This window comes from Protomyctophum bolini (assembly GCF_963924005.1).
Source record: "Protomyctophum bolini genome assembly, chromosome: 6".
Lineage (NCBI taxonomy): Eukaryota > Metazoa > Chordata > Actinopteri > Myctophiformes > Myctophidae > Protomyctophum > Protomyctophum bolini.
The window spans coordinates 35,170,392-35,191,406 of NC_137867.1; the positions used below are offsets into that span (position 1 = coordinate 35,170,392).

The 21,015-nt window shown below is 43.3% G+C and overlaps 1 protein-coding gene across 2 annotated transcripts in view; it reads right to left on the reverse strand.

Moving 5' to 3' along the window:
- LOC308317174 (ADAMTS-like protein 2) overlaps nucleotides 1-21,015 on the reverse strand; it is a 30,988-nt gene that overhangs the window by 3,056 nt on the left and 6,917 nt on the right. For both annotated transcript variants that reach the window (XM_080766020.1, XM_080766021.1), the window contains exons 6-17: nucleotides 19,815-19,960; nucleotides 19,326-19,449; nucleotides 18,629-18,709; nucleotides 16,527-16,702; nucleotides 14,542-14,869; nucleotides 12,907-13,258; nucleotides 2,848-2,951; nucleotides 2,355-2,481; nucleotides 1,508-1,721; nucleotides 1,055-1,210; nucleotides 589-759; nucleotides 133-309 (exon numbers count right to left, since the gene is read on the reverse strand). In XM_080766020.1, the coding sequence (XP_080622146.1) occupies nucleotides 133-309; nucleotides 589-759; nucleotides 1,055-1,210; nucleotides 1,508-1,721; nucleotides 2,355-2,481; nucleotides 2,848-2,951; nucleotides 12,907-13,258; nucleotides 14,542-14,869; nucleotides 16,527-16,702; nucleotides 18,629-18,709; nucleotides 19,326-19,449; nucleotides 19,815-19,960 (2,156 nt within the window). The remainder of the gene's footprint in view (nucleotides 1-132; nucleotides 310-588; nucleotides 760-1,054; nucleotides 1,211-1,507; nucleotides 1,722-2,354; nucleotides 2,482-2,847; nucleotides 2,952-12,906; nucleotides 13,259-14,541; nucleotides 14,870-16,526; nucleotides 16,703-18,628; nucleotides 18,710-19,325; nucleotides 19,450-19,814; nucleotides 19,961-21,015) is intronic.

Below are 21,015 nucleotides of genomic sequence, written 5' to 3' on the forward strand. Positions count from 1 at the left end.
GTACAGAGGGATACGAAACTCTACCATGTTAGTCCTTCCTGTCCTATAGTAGGTGAGTTCCACAGGACCAAAGGTGCCATTGTGTCACTGTCACTGAGACAAGGGTGTGGTCTTTGACACTACTATGCTCACCTCTGACCATGGTGTAGTGTACCACTTGAAGCACGGCCTCTCAAAGCAGGTGTTCTCCTCTTCAGGTTTCTCGCCTCCACCACAGGCCTCATCATCAAAGGTCTGGAATTTTCCACCGGTGATGCCGGCACAGAGCACGATCCTCCGCTTGACACCGCGTCCACATGTTGTGTTACACTAGAGACAGACAAATAAGGTTAGTGTATTATCAAACTTGTATTTTACTGAATTTAAGTCAGCTATTATTCTGTTTATTTATCCAGCCATTCTTTTTGTTTTCTCTTGCCAAGTCTAGTGGTTAATACATTCCATGCACTTATATCCCAGGCTGGCAGCCTCCTTCATGCTGTCTCCATCATAGTTTCCCTGTTCCGTCCCACTAAGGAAACACTAAAGATGCTTGACTGCCCAGTGCTCACTATGATTTAATTAAAGGATAGCATCCAGTGACCTTACCCTTTCCCAGTCCTGACTTATCCAGTGTGGACTGCAGTCTCTCTCCCCACAGGGGTGGATGGCCAGGGGCTTGTTCTCTGCAGAGCACTGTGACTCAGGAACCACGCGTCCCTCTGGGGTCTTACAGTAGACATGACGCACCATCTTTCCATGGCCGCACGACCCTGAGCACTGGCAGAGGTCGAAACAGACAAAAGTCCAATGGTGATGAATAAACATCCGGTTCCAAACAGAGGAATTTTGTAAAGGTTTCTTTCCCCAAGCCACCAGACCTCTGAACTATAATGAAACACTCAACATTACATTTGGACTACATTTCACTGATCCCCTACTATGGGCTGGCTATGTGCAATATATTTTATGTTGAGGATCATTTGTCATGCAATGTATATGTTTGATATTTCACAATTATAATTAGTCTGGGGTGTGTTTATAAAGTATATGTATTGTAAGATAATACACTCACAGGCCCCCACTCTGATAAAGTCCAATGGCGTTCACAGGGAGGGCCAGTACAGTTCTTGGTGTGAGGAGGTTTAGTCACTAGATCACATGATCTGGTGTCATCTGAACACCTGACCTCACGCATCACCTGGGATTTTCGGCCGCACTTGGCTGGACACTGTACAGAGGAGAAGCAAGAGTGCAGAGTCATTCACAATATGACCATTAAACACTGTACAGAGGAGAAGCAAGACGGCAGAGTCATTCACAATATGATGTAAGATGATTCTAACAAACCTGATCATGAAGTACTTTATTGAACGAAGGCCATAACAACACATTTTTAAGGTAGCTATCCCTGCCGGTGACACTTCATCTTAGAGCCTTCTGAAACGTTATTTTTCTTTCTCTCTCTCTCTCTCTCTCTCTCTCTCTCTCTCTCTCTCTCTCTCTCTCTCTTTCCCCTCTCCCCTACCTCAGCCCACTCGGCCACCTCCCACTGGGGTCCACAGGTAGGGCTCTTGCAGGGCCGTCTCTCCGGAGGTCTCTCCAGCTCGGCCATGGTGCAGAGGTCACTGTAGACAGAGCTGTCCAGGCCAGGGGACAGCATCTTCCAACAGCGCACCAGCCGGAACTGGAAGCCCTCTCCACAGGTCCTGGAACACTCACTCCAGCTGCTCGCCTCCCATCTGGATGGAAGACAAGAAATTAAGTGAAAAGGCTGTTTTCACATGGCATGCTCAAAGCTTGAGGTTTTATTGACCCAAAAGGGACACTTTTGATGATGCACAGAAAAAGTCCAAAGACCTTTTGACATGAGGTGGAGTCTATCTGGTTTATCTACACACTATACACTGGCAATGGAGGCCAAGGGGGATTCATCTTTGGTTGAGTGGCAGATATGTATGGTAGTTGCGGGATACCTACAGTATATGTTAATACAAAATGTACCTCTACAAGGCCTGTTATAAATTACAGTAATTTCTGAATGTGTCATCTCAATCTTTGTTTGCTTTGGTTTGTGGTCCTTGCTGGCACTTGCCAAACATTCAAAACATCGAGGGACTCATTAACTTAACTTCTGATATTCGTCATTAACAACTTATCCAATACTTAGCCTATACTTCTACCAATTTACAAACCAAATGTCGCACTGAGACATGTTATGAGCTTGCAGATCTCAAAATCTTTGAACATTGTTGAACATTTTTGAAAGGTATCGCCTATGTGACATGAAAATTTAAATAACTGTAACAACTTCATTTTGACGACATGAAGAGGTTTGAGAACCACTGCTGCAAGTGCACAGTATGTCCTCCTACCTGGGCGGACATTCTCTGCCGATGCAGAAGTCGTGGACTGGCTCAGGCCTGGTCAGAGCATCACAGTATATGTCATCAACCTCCACACCGTCATAACGCACACACATGGCAAACGACCTAGACACTCCTTATAGACACAAACACACAAGGAGACATAGAAGAAAAGGGCTTGTGATCTTACAGAAGCATACTCAAACTTTTCAAACACTTAAATCCCTTATTCCGAATCTACAAATTCAGATTGTAGATCAGCTAATTTTGAAAGATTTTTTTACAAAACTCTTCCCTGGCACAAAATAATTTAAAATGTTTGAGAACCTGTCTGACGACTGGTGTGTGTGTGTGTGTGTGTGTGTGTGTGTGTGTGTGTTTGTGTGTGTGTGTGTGTGTGTGTGTGTGTGTGTGTGTGTGTGTGTGTGTGTGTGTGTGTGTGTGTGTGTGTTTGTGCGCGCGTGCGTGTGTGCGTGCGTGCGTGATTCACGTGTGTCTCCACCTATTGAACAGGTAACGCTGCAGGGTTCCTGAGAAGAGAGTTTCCAGCGGTACATGTCAGCAGCACTCATCTTCAGGTTCTTTTGAAGCAGCCTCTGGTTTCCCCTGTCACACATGCATGTTGCACGGTCACGCACACGCACACGTAAGCACGCACGCACACACACACACACACACACACACACACACACACACACACACACACACACACACACACACACACACACACACACACGTGAGACATACCGGTACTGCAGGCCTACGTATGTAAGACATTCAACCTGGATATCAGAATAGACACACAGGCACTTTTTCATCAGATCGCATAAAAGTCACTGGTTGTCATATTGGCGGCCAGAGCCATGGCCAGTCCAGACATTTATTAGAAAATCACAGGAACTTTGACTTAAGCCTGATTTATACTATTCTCGGTGTGCGACACGGCGCACACCCAAGTAGAAATCAGGCATTAAACCTTGCCGACGTCTCTCTGAATAACTGAGACTAATTCCCTCACATTTCTCCCCAGAGGTGACTACAGTCTGACTCTGACAGCAGCTTTTTCCTCCTTCTTGTCGTATTCCTTATTTATGAAGGCCTTTTCTGTAAATACCTTAAATTATTTGCTTTTAAGTGTGGACATATCCCTCCTTCTCTTTCTCCACTTCTCTTTTTCTCCCTCTCTTTCCAATCCACTGTTTTTTCCCTCTCCCTCTGGCTTGCTCTTTGTATCTCATTCTTCTCCTTCTATCTATCTCTCCACTCTCCACCTCCCTGTATGTCTCCCCCCCCCTCTCCTGGACCAGGGAACAGGGTGTGTCATGTGATGTGTTTTATAGGTGCTGGCAGGAGAGCTGAAGCCGTGTTTGTACTTTGGAGTTGGACACAGTAGAGGGAAGCCACCATGAATTATAAATATGATAGAATGCAATCCTAGCCAGGTGGACCTGCCTGTCTGTCCATGGCTGCCATACCTTTTGTTGTTATTGTTGTCTGATTTACTGGCTGTCTGCCCTGCTGCCTGTCTGTCCAGCTGCCTGGAAGCTTGCTTGTGCTGCCTTCCTGCTTGTCTTTCCACCTGCCTTGCCTTGTGCCTTTTTCATGAAGGATGTCTGTAACTGTTGCCACTATAGAGTAATATAATTTGTTTATTTCTCTAAGACAAAGTTCATAAGAAGGCTAAAATAAGTTCATGATTGTTTATTATTTTCTAAAAGTACAAGTGAAGTGCGTAATTAAGAAGTTCATAGTTTATTTCATTTATGTTTTGTGTCAAGTTGTTGTAATGCTTTTATTTTGAAGAGTCAAAGTCATTTTCTGTGTCTCGTTTGGTCTGCTCTCATGTCAATTGGTTACACGGGACTTTTGTATAAGCAATCAAGCCACAAGCAGCTAAGCTAGCCTGGCTAATGAGCCAGACCGAATCAGCCGTTGGCAAGAAAAACATTGAGTCTGGCTAGCTAGAAGCAGTAAGGTGCAGCAGCTCTGTGTACACTGGTCACAAAGAAGTATCACAACTTACAAGAGACTCTAAAGTTTATATGTAAAGGTTATAATAAGGACCTGAAGACTGAAGAGATTCCCTCTTTGTTTTGCACGCAGCCAAAGAGGTATTTGTTGTTTGTTTTATGTCTGTATTTTACTTATGTGAAATGTTTGCATCTACATCTTGTGTTAATTGTAACATCCTTGTTTTATTATTTACCGTATGTTTAGTTTTCACGGTGGGTTTGGAGGATTTGAAGACACCTTCAAATAAATCAGTAGAGCCACCCAGCTAGCAAGTTATGGCGCGCCGCCTGCGGTAGGCGGTCGCCGCGCGCCGCCGATCGTGTCCTCCGCCGGGCGCGTCGCACGATGTGGCCGCGTCGTTCTTGATCAGCGTGTGCCGTGCGCGCCGACGCGCGTGTAGCCGGCGCCCCGCTTCTCTGCCGCGACTCGAACGTCAGCTACCGAAGGCAGCAGCAGGACAGCGTGGAGCTGTCTTGCTCCGTTCACATTGAAGAAGCAGAAGCTAGCTTCTGCTTCTTCGTCCCATGTTATCTCTATGCAGAACAGCTTCTGCGTTTAAAAGCTGGAAACACAGCTTTTTTTTGTTTTTGCGTTTTTTTTTTCTCACCGGACCTTAACTTTAAAGCAGCTTTTAAAAGCTGGAGCTTTAAAAATCTGCGTGTAGCCAATCAGAGCACAGCGTGGTTTGAGGAGGCGGAGTTGAGCTCATTTTACAAAACCGAAAACCCTCTGGAAAGCTGTCCGACCCAATTGTCCGCATTAAAAAATAAACTTTTTGAATATGGGCTGTATATGAAATATGAATGGATATTTGGCAAGACCATAGCATATTTTGTGATAGAAATTAAAGTTTATATGAGAAACAAGTTGTCGAAGCGGTGAAAACAGGTTGTGTTCCGTGTGCCGTCGCGAGTGTCACGTTTCTGGGGACAAGTCATCGTGCATTCACCCCCCCCTCCGGTTCTCATCGAAGCTATGGATGGACTACGGAACTGAACTCTCCAGAACGCTATCCGTCGCTGACGCTGATTGTGGACTAAACAGTGCACACACACACGGTTGATAAATTTGCAGATATAGATAGATAGACAAACAACTAAACAATATACCGTAGTTGTGTCGGAGTTTTCCCCAAAACCTTCCCCGAGAAGAGCCCGCTCTCAGCGCGTTTCTGTGCCGGTCCTCGTGTGTGCTCGGAGACGATTTGCGGGACGTTTCATCGCACTAAAATTAATTGCCCTTGTCGCGGGACCTCGCCCTGAGCACAGGGGGTTGATCACTGGTTTACGCTCCTCGACACCCAGTCTCAACTTAGGGGGTCCTCCGCGGGCCGGGCCACAGGGTCCAGAAGTCGGTCCACTTTCGCTCGAGGGGAAAGCTCGAGGTTTCTCCTCGACGACGGGGTCTGGCCGCAGGTCACCCGAGGCACTATCACCGTGGCGCTGTACCACATACTCCTGTAGTAATGTACTACAGGAGTGGGGCCTTGATCATACCTTTAAAAAATAATTAATAGCCTTTATATCAGTTGTATGTACCCCCTCTATTTATGCAATATGTTGCCCATGTTTTGTGATTGGTTTGCTGCGTTCTGAATCGATAAACCAATCGCATATAAGATTTATTTGAGGGAATCATTTCAATTGGTCTATTGCGTTCATGTAGGCCTATCGATGAACCAAAAGTTGAAAGATAGTAGATACTAGCCTATATTTATAGATAGATAGAACACGTGTGTGTGTGTGTGTGTGTGTGTGTGTGTGTGTGTGTGTGTGTGTGTGTGTGTGTGTGTGTGTGTGTGATATTGAGCACCGTGGAGGAGCCGACACGGGGCTCACTTGCGAGCCAGTTCTCTCTCAGTGCCCCTGCAGTAATTACCCCCTCCCGGTTCCCACCGAGGTGAACAACTGAACCCCGTAGCTGTCTCTGACCGTGGACTAAACACACACACGGTTTATAAATGAGCATATATATATATATATAGTCTATAGACAAAGAACTAAAGTCCAGAGTCCCCAGCGCGTCGTATGCACCGCGTGTGTGTGTGTGCGCGAGAGAGATCAATAATTAATAGCCTTTATTATAAAGGCTATTAATTATTGATCTCTCTATGCACATGCATATCATACAACTGATATAAAGTTTATATCAGTTGTATGATATGCATGTGCACAGGTCCGTTGCACTGGACTCCGTTCCGGTGATAATATCACCGTGATATTGATTATTAATTAAGTAATTAAAGTATGCATAGCCTACTACTAGTTGGCACAATGTTTCACATCATCTGCTAATTAAAAGCAAACTTTAAATGTAATGATGCTGTAGTGTAAACGGTGAGGGTCCGTGCCGTGGGGGTGGTGGAGGAGCGGTCTGACTCTATACTGCCACATATAGCCAGCCGAGGTCAGTGACAGACAGACAGCGCCGAGATGGGGGCTCCCTTCCACGGGAGACTTGGGACTGAATGTCCGGAAATCGCACGTAAACATAAGCTGTTTTAATTGCTTTTACGACGTGCTGGATATATACAATTGTATTTCTACGGTATGCTCTTTCTAAATCAACATTAACATTACATACAGAGCCGCCATTTAAAAAAATGCCCGGAGGGTTTCGCTCGTGGCCTGGGGGAGACGAGAGCGGAGTGGGGGGGGAGACATGAGCGCTGAAGACGGGGAGGATTGAGATCCCGTCCGTTCGGTTATTTACAAACAAGTTTACCAAGATTATATTCTTTATTCATCCATACATAGGTTATGATGTAACTAAATATATCATTATTTCTCCTCTACAGTCGCTATTTTACGTTTTAGACTTTCAAATGCGCATCTGCTCAAACTGCCCGTCTCTCGTCTCAAAGCCAGACAGCCAGTCCAGGCAGCTTGAGTGACAGGTACCTTGTACACGCCCACTTTCTCAAAAAAAAGCTGCGTCTTTCTGAGTTCTGCTTCTGCTTTTTAAAGCAGCTTCTTCAATGTGAACGGAGCTTTATGACACCCCCCCCCCCCCCCCCCCCCCCATATATATTGCGATTTGCGACCCCGCACCCCTCGATCCTCCCCCATGCTCACCTCCCTCCCACATATTTATAGAAACATAATAAAGCAGCAAATGTATACTTAATTTTGTTTCTTTATTAGGAAAAAAAAAGGTTACAATGAAATCATTTAGGCACATAGAAAAAATATGTAAACAACCAAGTTTAGAATACAAGTGGTTGATTTTTATGTCATTTTGCTGAGAATGCACTTTAAGACCACTCTGAGAACCACTGGCTTCTAAAATCTATAAAACACCAACTTTCCTGAAACCACCAGAACATGTTGGATAAGATTGTGTCCACATTTCCACAGTTTTCTGAAAAACCTATGTTTCTATATTAGTGGTTCTCAAATTATGTTATGTCAAGGACCCCAGAAATATTATGAAATTGGCCGCAGACACCTACAGTATCTGAAAATATGTTGTTCCAGGGACTACCCAGAAGCAAAGATGAGTTTAAAAACGTTTGCTCTGAAACAATATATATTCAAAGATTTGCACATTTTCAGGATAAAACTAAATAGCAGACCTACAAGCTCGTAGCGCGGTCCCTGGAACAACATATTTTCAGATTGGAGTAAATCGTTTGAACACCAATGATACAGAAACATCTAGGCTTTTCAGAAAACAGTCATACCATTCAAACACTTTAACCATAATTTTAAAAGCTGTTAGATTGTTGGCAGATTTACAAGCTCACAAGCTTGTAGATTTGCTAATACTAAAATGTGGCCCAAACACAGTGAACGTTTTAACTAAAATCTGCGAGGATTTAGAAGACATTTTGTGGAATCAGTTCAAGTTTAATTTCTATAAAACACCAAGTCTATTCTGTGTGGAGTTAGTTATGTAGGCCCAGTAATGTTGCAATAACAGTTACACAGCAATAAACAGAACACACAATCGAGATTCACCTTTTGAGCAAGAAATCGTGCAGCATACATTCAAGAGTCCATTTGGAAACCCCTATAGCGGTGGGTTTGAACCCTTTTCATGCCAAAGTTATTCAGCATTTGAGCCACGGACCACCATTTGATGAGCTGCCTGCCGTGCCTGTCCGTTTCCTTCCTTTATGAAGCCTGACTGGTGGTGGCCGCCAGCAGAAGTTCCAAAATGCACCCTGTCCAACGTCTCCGGCTCTCAGACCCCAGGTCCCTGTCACTGAAGTCCAAGATCCCCTGGTTTTAGCCACTTTAACCATTATTTAAAAAGCTGTAAGCTGTTGAAAACGAGTTTGTAGATTTGCTAATTTTGAAACATCGTGAAAATGTGGCACAAATCTGTAAATATATATTATTTTGCAGCAAATGTTTTAACTAAAATCTGTGAGGATTTAGAAGACATCAGTTCTCAAGTGTAAGTGCTTAAGTCTTTAAAACACCAATTCTCTTCTGAGTGGAGTCAGGAGTTTCTGAGCGTAGCAATGTATGTATGTCCCCATGTCTGTATGTCCGAGCACGGAAAGCTGGGTGCGTTCCTTGAGGTCTGGATGTTGCGTATAGTAGAGGGTCAGGGAAACCCGACTGGTGGTAGCCTTTCCAGCAGAGGTTGCATTTGAAGTCGATAGGTCTTCCTCCAGCGAAAGTTCGTCTGAAATCACAGAATTAATTAAATAAATTATTTTCACCTTAATCATAGGCCTACCTACCATCACTGCTGTGAAATGTGGGATAACATTTGATGGCTGTGAGAACCACTGCCTTAACCCATTTAGACCTGAGGACGCATCTGTGTCGCCTCATAGGTTTTAAACATTATTTTAAAAGCGGTTATCTGTTGAAAAATAGCAGATCTACAAGCTCATAGTGTGGCACAGAGTGCCACAGTACTCATCATAATACACCTCAGTCATTTAAAATGTTATGATGGTAACAATGGTACACAGTTACACATTGTTGGGTGCCAATTTTCTGTCCTTGGTAAAATGAACAATTACCTTAAATTAAAGAACGATGTCTCAGCTCTGTACAGCATGTCACCTTGTCTGTAAAATGAAATCAAATTCAAGTCAAATTTCTTTCAAATGTAACAGCAAACTTGAGGCAAGAGAGCTTGTAGCATGCAACCTTAATTCAGTGGTAGAAATGTTCTTACCGTTTGTACGCCCAACAGATCCAAGTCCTGTGTCTGAAATCACAGTAACAACAAAATGGTAAACATTGTATGTACATAAAAATCAATTTGATGAAAACAGAAGATCTACAAGCACACAATGTGCTGCGAGCTTGTAGACCAGCTATATTCAGCATGCAACCAAGTGTAGAAATCAGGCTTAGAATAAAACAACAAAATGACTAAAATGACAAAAATTAAATCAAAATGTGTTGTAATTAGACAAATCTTTATTTGCAATTGTGGCCTAGCAAAGTTCCTTTAGAGGAGACAACAGAAAGTCTGTTTTAAACATTAGCCTACTATGTGATATTTTTTACATTTGCAAGACAGACATTTGACGAAGATTTAGCCTTGCAGACCCCACATACACACAGACCCCATGCTGTATTGATGTGGTACCATAGGAGAAGTTCTTAAACAAAGAATGACAAAAAATGTGATTTACAGCTAAATGCTGTTTATGTAGTCTACACAAGCAACGTATCAAATCTTATCTAATTCGAATAATTGTGTTTAAGGACTTATCAACACAATAAGAAGTTACCTGTTAAAATAGCATGAGTTATACGTTTGCTAATGCTAACCTTATCCCCTCGTCCAAACAATAGATTGCCCAGGTAGCTAGGCTAGCTAGCTAGAGGGAAACATACACAGATAAAGATCGAAACGATTCGAACACGTGCAATTACACTACACACGGTAGATATCGGATATAAAAATACACTGACCTTTCAACTGAATTTCTCCGGAGAAAAACTGTGTAAGAACTAATATAAGCATTTGTTGGAGAGTCTTGTCTTCTGCGACTGCCTCCACCCCCGTACGTCGATTCAACAAAAACAACAACACTGCAATGCATGCCGGGTAAAGCCTCGGCTCCAGGCTAGGTAGGCTAGCCTGAACTAAAGTTACAATTACTAGTCTGCAGGTACATATTAATATTATTATTATTAATAACAACAACAATAATAATAATAATAAATATAACCGCAAGAAGAAGAAGTAGAAGAAGAATCCACTTAATTATATTCAATAGTTAAAAAATGATGTATTTTATACATGCACATCCTTGTCTGAGAGAGAGAGAGAGACGGGCGGGGGAGGCAAGCCTTACGTCAGCGTGAGGAGGGACTGTAAATCGCTGTAAATTCACGAGGCATTAAAAAGTAACTGATCGCGTTCGTTTGACGCGCGGACAGCGGGGGGAAGTCCAAGCCAGCCCGGGCGTGCTACGCTGTGAAGGCGACAGCGGGAGGCGGTAGCTAGCGGGGAAATGTTAGCTGGGCAGTTGTGTCTGTCTGTGCTTGGAGGGAGTTTCAATGTCTCTTGTAGACCAACAAAAGAGTCCAAGAGGTAGTGAACCTATAGGTCTAGACTCGAGGCTGTCTATTAAGGAACCACTTAAACTCTATATTTAATTATATTCTTACGCAAATTGGTTTTTATAATTATTAGAGGGAATGAGGGATTTAATTATACTTTGTGTTAGTTTTACACAAACCACTATGAACTACCTAATAACTAAAACATTTTAAACAATGCTTTAAACAATGCTTTTATAAGGTGTCTTGTTTTTCCCTGTTTGTATATGGACCCATTGTGTCTGAAATAAAGTTTTCAATCAAAAATAAGCATTTTTCTTTATTGCCTCATGAAATGGGAGGTCGTCTGAATCCTAATAAAATCAATTAATCTTCAGTTGACCAGAGTCTTCTATAGAGCACCGAAGTCTGACGTCACTTTCAGTAGAGGGCGTCAGTCCCCAGGTTCATGTATTTGTTTAGTTGCATTGAAATCCCCATTGAGGTGATTTTAGATCGCCTCATATAACAACTGTGTTTGAAAAATACCCCGGCCGCTTCACTCATATGGATATGAAGAATCAACTGACTGAGAGTAAAACGCTAATGTTACTGCTGCTGAATTAGTTAGTCTGCTTCTAGCGAAAATGTATCATATGAGTGACTGACTGTTGCAAACGATACAGAGACACCTCCCTAACAATAACGCCGAGACAGCTTGTTTATTTTTGGACCACAACGCTTATAGTAGACGATATTAAGATCACCCCATGTTATTCTCCATAGAGAAATTACTTCCGCGAACCAGGGGAATCGTCGGGATGAGCGAGTTACGTCAGGACTTCGGAGCTCTATAGGAGTCTACGGGCAGATTCACCACTAAGGTCAGATCCTCACCACTGAGCGAGTAGGGCATGAGCTCCAGGGGCGTATCCACCCATTTTTTCCCTTTAAAAAAAATATATATATAATATTAACCGATGTTGATCGTATCAAAACAGTATCGTCATTACATAACATAACAGTGTGGATGCAATCACTGCATGCCTTTCCTATTTGGCTTTCCATATAGCCACGGACACGATCTAGTTTGTCCCTCTGTGACTGTCTGTCATAGTTATTTACCTGTTTGTCCCTCTGTGACTGTCATAGAGTTATTCACCTGTTTGTCCCTCTGTGGCTGTCATAGAGTTATTCACCTGTTTGTCCCTCTGTGGCTGTCATAGTTATTCACCTGTTTGTCCCTCTGTGACTGTCATAGTTATTCACCCGTTTGTCCTTCTGTGACTGTCATAGAGTTATTCAACTGTTTGTCCCACATATGGATGTTCGCGGACATCCATCTGAAAATATTTTGTGCCAGGGACCCCATACAAGATTTGTGTTAAAATGTTTAAATAACATTCAAAATGGGCACCATGGCTGGTAATCCAGCATGACGGTGTGTCGTGGGTTCAAGTCCCGTTCCCGATGAACTTTGCTGTGTGTCTTCCCCCATCTCTCTCCCCGTTTCCTGTCTACCTACTGTGATCTATCGAGTGTGTGTGTGTTGTGCTCACTTCAACACATAATGGGTTCATCCACACATTTGCGTCAAGCGGCTTCAAGTCCCATCCACTCCCATTATAAGGGGAAAACCGGTCCTCAAGCTACAAGTTGAAGCAGCTCACTAGTGTGAAAATGCAGCAACCAGCTGCTTAAAGTGACGACTGGGTTCGCTTTTTGCTCGCACCTAAGGAATCTTGTGTGGATGCAACCACACATAAGATTATTTTCGTGTGAGCAAAACGCCAGCCCAGGCGTCACTTCCGGGGATTTCAACTTTATTTCCGGTTTTGAAGTATAATTGGATGGGACTTGAAGCCGCTTGACGCAAATGTGTGGATGCCCCCGATTGTGGTGCCAAAGTAGACTGCCTGGGTGGTATCCGGAATGCTCGTTATAAAACGCTCGCGGCTCGCCCTCGTTTTTATCCACCAATCCGCCAACCTCACGCCGACCACTCGGTGGGGCGGTTCTTGTGTTTGCTGCATATTATCTTAGTTATTCAAAACATGGTAACTTTTTACTCTGAACTGAATCATTACCTGGTTCTGTTGGCGCGGCTCGCATTCCTTGAGCCTGGCACCACGGTTCTGTTGTTGTAGAAAACATCCCCACTGTCGTTTCGTTTGCGGCCCAAAGTGAACTCAAGGGTCCTGTTGAGAGGGAACGGCCCGCTCATGTCCAAATCTACAGGTCCAACCTCGGAGGAGAACAGCCCCTCCCCCTCGGTCAGAAGCTGATTGGTGGAGATGTTGATGAGCAGTTCATCCGGTCCAATCCGGTCGCCCAACAGGACCCTCCAGATGAGGTTTGGGTTGGAGTCTGGTCCAGCCTCCAGAGGTCCAGTGGCAGGAGCAGGGAGGGAGGGGCTGCCTGTATGACTGCTGTTTCCCTCTGATGGAGGACAACACAACCAGTAAAGTACTTTTGTACTAATGTACTAATGTACTTTATTTGGCTATTTGTACTTTTGACTCCACTGCATACAGTGAGTGTTAATCTTTAGGATTGGGTGGGTTGGTGTGGCTGGGTAGTCTTTTCGTTGGCCTTATTTTCTCCTGTGTTTGATTGCGACTGCAGATCGCATTTATTATGAAATCGTACATTTTTGTCCGTCAGTCAGTATCACTCAAAATTCCCATACATGGGAAAGCCCCCATACAGTATACATATGGTGCCCAAGTCTCGTGACATCATCAGGGATGGAGATCTGATCCCCCCCATGACAAAGGGCCAGCGCTTGCCCAGCATTCTGCTGTCACCCAGGCGGATGCGTGCAGGTCGCTTCTCGTCCTCGGGTGTCTTACTGGTAATAGGTGTTAGGATAGTGATTTGTCTTGTGGTTTATTTTTAGGTTTATGTTTAGTTCCTTTTGTTTATTGTTTTGACTGTAGGCCCAGTCTGAAGTCACTGACTTTTTAATAAAACACATAAAAAGGCTTAACAAGCCTTGTTGCTGGTGGGTCTTGGGAGTTGGAAAGAGGTGAATCCCACTTTTTTGTTGCGCCATAAGTTTCGCCTAGACCGTAGCATAACGGGAAGAATTTCAACCACTGTGGGGCCAGTGGGGCCTCCCTTCATCTCACCCAGCACCCACATTGATGGTATAATGGCCTGCCCTCAACACAACAGTCATACACAGCCAGCTAAGAGCATGGATAAAGACCATTACCACTCATGTATTTCATGCAGCCATTTTTAAGGAGGAGAATACACCATGAACCACTCCATTTTTTATCTTCTCTGGCTCGCCTTTATGTATCTTTCTTATGAATAATATACACATCCAAAGGGCCGACACACAGAGAGGCTCCAGTTAACCACTTAAACACTATATAATTCGCCGTATGACGAATTGCAAAAATAGCCAATGTGTTGTGAGCTTATAGATCTGCTTGTTTTTAGGTTAATGTGAAATTCCTATATGCTCAAAACAATCATGCGCTTGTAGATGGGCTTTTTTCTCTATTCGTATAAGGGGCTTAAGTGGTTATCCTGGGAGAGTTCAATAAGGAATGAAAAATGTAGGCTATTTTTTTAGGATGGTCTTGTGTGCGTCAAGAGTCGAGACTATCATGCCCCCTACTGGGATGTTATCGCGTATTGCATGTAATATATATTCTCCCATCTACAAGTATTCCAGTTTCATTTACATACACATAAACAGGGGCGCCTACCTGTATGCTGCTGTGATGCCGATGTATCCTGGTCACAGTCTATAGGCGCTGTTTCCTCGTACACCTCATTGGTCTCTTGGCCCTTCTGGCCCTCGGCCCCACTCGGGGCACCTGGTTCCATCAGCACCTGGTTCTGTTGGCTCACAGGAGGCCCCTTGTCATAAACGCTGCTGTTAGCAGCCAGCAGACCACCCACTTCAACAGAGAGTCCTCCACCTGAGCTGTCAGAGCCGGTGTAAACAGGCGGAGGAGGGACAGGCGGTAGGGACTCACGGAGGACCGTGTACTCATAGGTGATGTAAGGGATCCGGCCATTCTGGTTCCAAACCTGGGGGGGGGGGGGGCACAAGGAAGTATTAAGTTACTGCTACTCTACATGTAAATGTCACATTATTGCATTCCAATTACTGTAGGTGTAGGCTTATAGTTCTTCATTTGACTGAGTATAATACATGGATAATTGATGGAGATAATGGTCAAGCTTTTTCCATTTCAGTAAATGTGTGAATAAACGGGTACAGGCTTTAGTTTAGATATACTATTGGTCCGACTGTCATTAGACCGACAACCTACCTCAAACCCTAACCTAACCCTAACTGCAAGCACGGAGTAGCGCATGTCAGACCGTTGTTTCCACATGTCAGTCCATTGGTCTAATCTGCGTGTGCATCCCAAATAAACGTATAGAGCAACAGCAGTGGCTGAGGCTGTGACAATGTGAGTTTAAACAGACTGTTGTCTATGACTATAGAAGCATGCCCATAGAAGTCCAGATTTGGCGCTGGTCTTGGGACTGTGTGCTCAAGCAGCTCCATGCGGCTTTGATGAGAGAGGATCAGAATTCAAATTATCGTTGTATTGTCTTTCACATACCATATTTTCCTATTTCTGCTGATGTATTTATTTTTGTATTGTTTCGATGTGCAGCAAAGTTCACGATAAGTATTTGGGAACAGTATCGATTCTTGGAGACTCGTAAGATGATGAAAGCCTTGTATGAGTAGAGACAAGATGTGAAACAAGCAAGAGAGTCATATTGTCTCATTCCTTTTTCCTGTATAGAAATCTATCAGCTGACTCATGCCTAGTGCTGTGTTCAATATATGGCTACTGTCAGAGTACAAGGTCTGTACTCTGTACTCATTCAAACACAGCAACTTCCCCCCACCACATTTACATTGAAAGTGCGTCAGCGCTTGCAAAGTTCGATGAGTGCAATGGTCAACCAATAAGGTTATAATTAGGTCTATGCAAGTCAAAGTATAAAGACAACTAGGGTCAAAAGAACTATGCAGATACTGTAGTAGAAAAAAAGGGTGGAAAATCTTCTTTTCATGGCAGCCTACCGATCACTCCCACCAACTTTCATGAAAATCTGCTCTGGATATTGACCATGATTGTAATTTGACCTTTTGAACAAACGGAAAGGAGCGCACACCAGTAGTGGCGAGGTGCTGACCACGGGAGATAAAACTTTGACATGAGAAAAGAGGCCGCACAGCTCGTAGTCACGATGCTATAAACTTTTTAAACCAACGTTTCGGCAAGCAGGTTGCCTTCTTCAGGGTATTTGATTTGACCTTTGACATTTTCAACTGAAAAGTTAATCATCTCTTCGGGGCAGCCTACTACTCCCTTCCTCAAGTTATTTTGCCAATAGGCAAACAAACCAACAGAAACATGCCATGTTTTACTCTAGGAATTCTCACCACTTAAACCCTCATAATACTTCGGAAAGCTCAAAGAGAAAACGAGGCACTTTTCTACAGTATAAATTAGGCTTTTATATATTTTTATATTGAAAGCTGTATATTTTAACCTTGTACCTACTGTACAAACTCTGTGTACCACATCTACACATATTCACATATTATGTATTATACATATTCTGTATTGGAACTATATGTTAAACTGCATCATCCCGATTAAATATGTACAATTAAAATAAATATAGATATAAATATAGAAATAATATATTTATATACCAGTATATTGATTGCCTGGTCAATTGGGCCTTTGGCTACGATGTATTCAATTCCAGTCTCGTACACATCCATGGGCCGTCGGTACTTGAATACAGTGCCTGCAGCGTGAAAGTTCTGGGGGGTGTCGACCTTGTAGGCCCCGTTGAAGAAGAAATTACCCGCCTGATCGGTCACAGCTAGGGAGGAGATAAGTATAATAAACCAAACGGGGAAACACAGCACATCTATAGGCATAAATGTATTAAAGTTTGCACAGGCCAAACTCAATACTTCCTCACAAAGTGATCTTCAGGGGTGAACTCTGTAAATGTGTGTGTGTGTGTGTGTGTGTGTGTGTGTGTGTGTGTGTAGGTGCTGCCACACTATCTAAAGAGCCGCGCACGTTCTCTGGCTGTGCACAGCTTCTTTTTCCGGGTTTTTAGACAGCTGGTGGATGGAAAAGAAGCTCCACTTCCACGGACGACTTGCGCGACGGCCAGATTCCCGGAAACGCTCTCCTCCGCGCCAGTCGTCCGCGGAGGTGGAGCTTAATTTCCATCCACCAGCTGTCTAAAAACCTGCACACAGCTTCTTCTGTCTGCGGCTGTGGGGCGTTTTGAGCTTAGTGGAAAGGGCTTGTGTGTGTGTGTGTGTGTGTGTGTGTGTGTGTGTGTGCGTGTGTCTCTCTTTTACTATCTCTCTCTATATCCGTTTCGCTCTCTACAGGTATTGCACAACTAAACACAACAAATGGCACACTTTTAAATGTTTTTAATATTTTTTTTATCCCACGATTTTGTAACCCATTTTTCACCCCTGTGTCAATCATCTAATGTGATCCTGGGCTCTACACACCCTCCACCAACCTAGTCCCCATATATGGGGGACAAGGGGAGAGCAACGGACTTGAACTCATGCTTCCTTCATGCCTGAGTGTCCAAGTTGCTCCTTTTACACCTGACAGGGGGGAGTTTCCCTGGTTGGACGTAGCGCGTGGAAGGAACACGTTATTCCAACCAGTTCCTTTCCCCTCCATCAGGAATGTGGTCATTGCATTTGGGACATGAAAGCCAAATCCAATATTGCAGCGTAAAACCAAATGATCCTGAGTTATCCTTACGAGTAGGCTCAGTAGGTCTACACTAGTGGGTACAGAATGTCACTGTACTGTACTGACATGTTTTTGTGTCCTAAGGGCACGTTCACACTGCACTTTTATTTTATTCTAGGATTTTGCCAATGCATTTTTACAGAAATATGCAAATGGCAGCAAAACGCTCCATTCCCATTGAAATGATTTGGCAGAATCCGACCCGCATAGGTATAATGAAAGTGCAGTGTGACCGTGCCCTAACTCAGAATTCCAAATCCAAAGGTAGATTTAACTGAGTTTTGTTAGATTAGATTGTTTTGTTTTGACAATCTAATCTCTACAAATCAACTCTTTATGATTATTTTTAAACACACAAAATTCATATACTGCTTTAAGTAAAAACAAGAAACACAAATCCAGTATATGTGTGGGCAATTTGTAAGAGAGATAGTCAGTGGTGTGTATTGTGTCAATTACAGTGTACTGACGTATAGCAAGAATCCCTTTACAGGTTTTCAAATTATAGATTGACTGACGCTGACTAGGCTATGCCTCTAAAGATGGCTACTATACATTCTTCACAACCAAACCAGATCCTTTTTTTCTCTGTTTACCCAAAATAAAGAAAGTTTGTAGAGGACAAATGTGTTTTATACTACTTCAGAACTGCCAGACGCCACCCACTCAGTAATCTGTCCATAATTAATCAAAACTTCGGATTTCGGTTGAAGTCTCATGTGCATAAGTTTTTATACATTGCCCAAACAAGTGCTAGCTATATAATGAGTTTTGATAAACACTGTCAATGAAAGGATCAGTGGACTCACCATGAAGCATGGACCAGACCGACCCTAATAATCTTAAGTGAGAAAAGAAGAAATATGTACCAGGAAAGAACTTTCTTGAGTAGTCTACCTTCCTTTAGGTACAGTAGTAGACTACTGGATGCACATGCTCGCGTGCATACAATATGTGCACGTGTGTACAGTACGTGCATGCCATGATGAGCAGGAAAGGAGGAAGTACGCACCTAGAACGTCAGCTGACTTCTTTCTCTCAATGATTTGGATATCCCAAGATCCTTCAGGGATTTGGGTGATAAAGGAGTAACCTTGGTGACAGGAAACAGGAAAACATTACCTTTTTACGTTACCAGTGATTACTGACCTCCCGGTTTCTGCCTTGACCTTTAGTTATTGCTGGCTGACAAAAAAATACAACACCATTACTCCCTTTCATTACATCCACTGTTAGGAATGATCAACATTTTCTAGAAATGCATTTAATTAATCAATCAAGTATATTTCATCGCTATTTATTTAATTTTTTGCTAAGATTTTGTTGAAAACTAGTGCTCTTTTTTCAGCAATTCACATTCTTACACATATTCATTTACACCTGGCAGCTGGCCAGCACATCGTGCAACGGCACTCAACCACCAGTGCCAGTGGTCGAGTGCCTTGTTAAAAGAGTGTACTGTAGCTCACTCACTTTCCCCTACCTAGACCTTCCAACTAAAAACATCTGGACAGAAACCTGCTTCTCCAAGCCTTAAACACATTCAACCTGGCATCAAAATAGCAGATCACCATTGCACGATGAAGTATAAAAGTGGTTACGGTAAGCTTCCACGTGATTGTACTGCATATTTCACAGATAATGTAACCTCCTCAAGCAACTAGAGCAGTGCTACTGAATGAGGAGATATTATGAAGCCAGTCATTTACCTAATGTAGTGGCACCGCGGCGGAAGTTTCCAGTAACTCTGCTACAGCTGCTTCCATCCCCTTGGCACACGCCACACTTATCCAGAGTGTTGGAGGAGAAGAGCACTCCGTCACATCCGATTGGCTGAGTGGCAAGCCAACATAACAGTTCTGTGTTAATGCTGTGTCATGTTTAACCACTTTCAACCAGGCATCCCTATTTTGGTGTCATTATAAGGCAACGAGTCATGATGCCACGCGTTGTCAGCTTGTACGTACATGTAGGTCTGTGTGACACCATCATACGACGGAGAATTTATTTTAGCTTAAGGGGTTAATTGTGTTCAATGTTACATGGTTTGAATCTTTGGAATGCCATACAGTACTTTCCCAAGTAGGAGTCAGGACTCTTTCTCAAAATATGCTGATCTCTGTGTGATTTTCCAGTTTTGTCAAAAAAGGATGACAAAGACAGATTAAAAGAAAAAGAAAAGAAGCAACTTGACTCACCTCACACTTACCGTCCACACAGACACCGCGGTAGCTGCTATACTTGCAGGAGGTGCCATCCCGAGCCATCACCATGAGCTGCCGCTGTCCATCGGCCGTGGTGCAATGGAGGTCGCAGGGGTTACTGGAGATGTGCACGTAGTCATCTGGGGATATGGGCAAAGGTCAAACCACTACTGCTATTGGGTAGACTCACAAACCGATCTCTTGTCTAAATGCTTCACTCAACTAGAGGCTGGTGAGACTCAAACAGCCCTTGTCACTGAAACTGAATTAAAAATATTTGGAGACTTTAGGCTGGTCCTTCATATTGGGATAGTATCAAGATTAGTTATCAAAGCAGTAGGTGTAGCTGTCACCAGATGTATTTGTAGGGGGAGATTTCTGACCATCTGGCAACATGGAGCTAACTAAAGTAGAAGTATAGAGTGTGTGAAAGAGAGGAACCCAAGTGGAACAGTGAGGTTACAGGGAGTAGACGTGAAGAAGGTGCAGGACTTTAAGTCAACATTTCAGAGCAATGGAGAGTGTGGAAAAGAGGTGAAGAAACAAGTGCAAGCAAGTTGGAATGGGTGGAGAAAAGTATCAGGTGTGATGTGTGATAGGATAGCAAGAATCAGGTTCAGGTTCAGGTTCTATGTTGTATGGTTTAGAGACAGTCGCACTGAGGAAAAGACAGGAAGCAGAGCTGGAGGTAGAGGAGACTAAAATGTTCTCTCTGGGACTGGGAGTAACAAGGATGGATAGGATCAGGAACGAGTACATCAGAGGGACAGCACATGTCAGATGTTTTGGAGATAAAGTTTTGGAGATATCATGAATTGATATAGGGCCTAAATGGAAACATGACCACATGGACTTTTTTTTGGTGCTATCCCCTTTCGACTAAGTGTTTGACTGCATGTACACTATTTATTTTTCTGTCTAATAAACTATTCAATCAATCAATTAAAACTCATAGGCAGATCTATAAAGGTTCCACGTTGTGAACTTGTAGATCTGCTATTTGAAACCATTTTGAATTGTATTGGATTAATTTCACAGGTAGTAAAAAAGACAAAACAAGACACGACACGGTGCATGCTCGTTTCAGAGCCAAGGAGTCTGAACAGCAAAGGACCCAATCACCTCTAGTTTGTTTAAACTTTAATTTAAAGGGCCACAGGAGAGAAAGTGAGAGGGCATTTTATTAGCCTTTTAC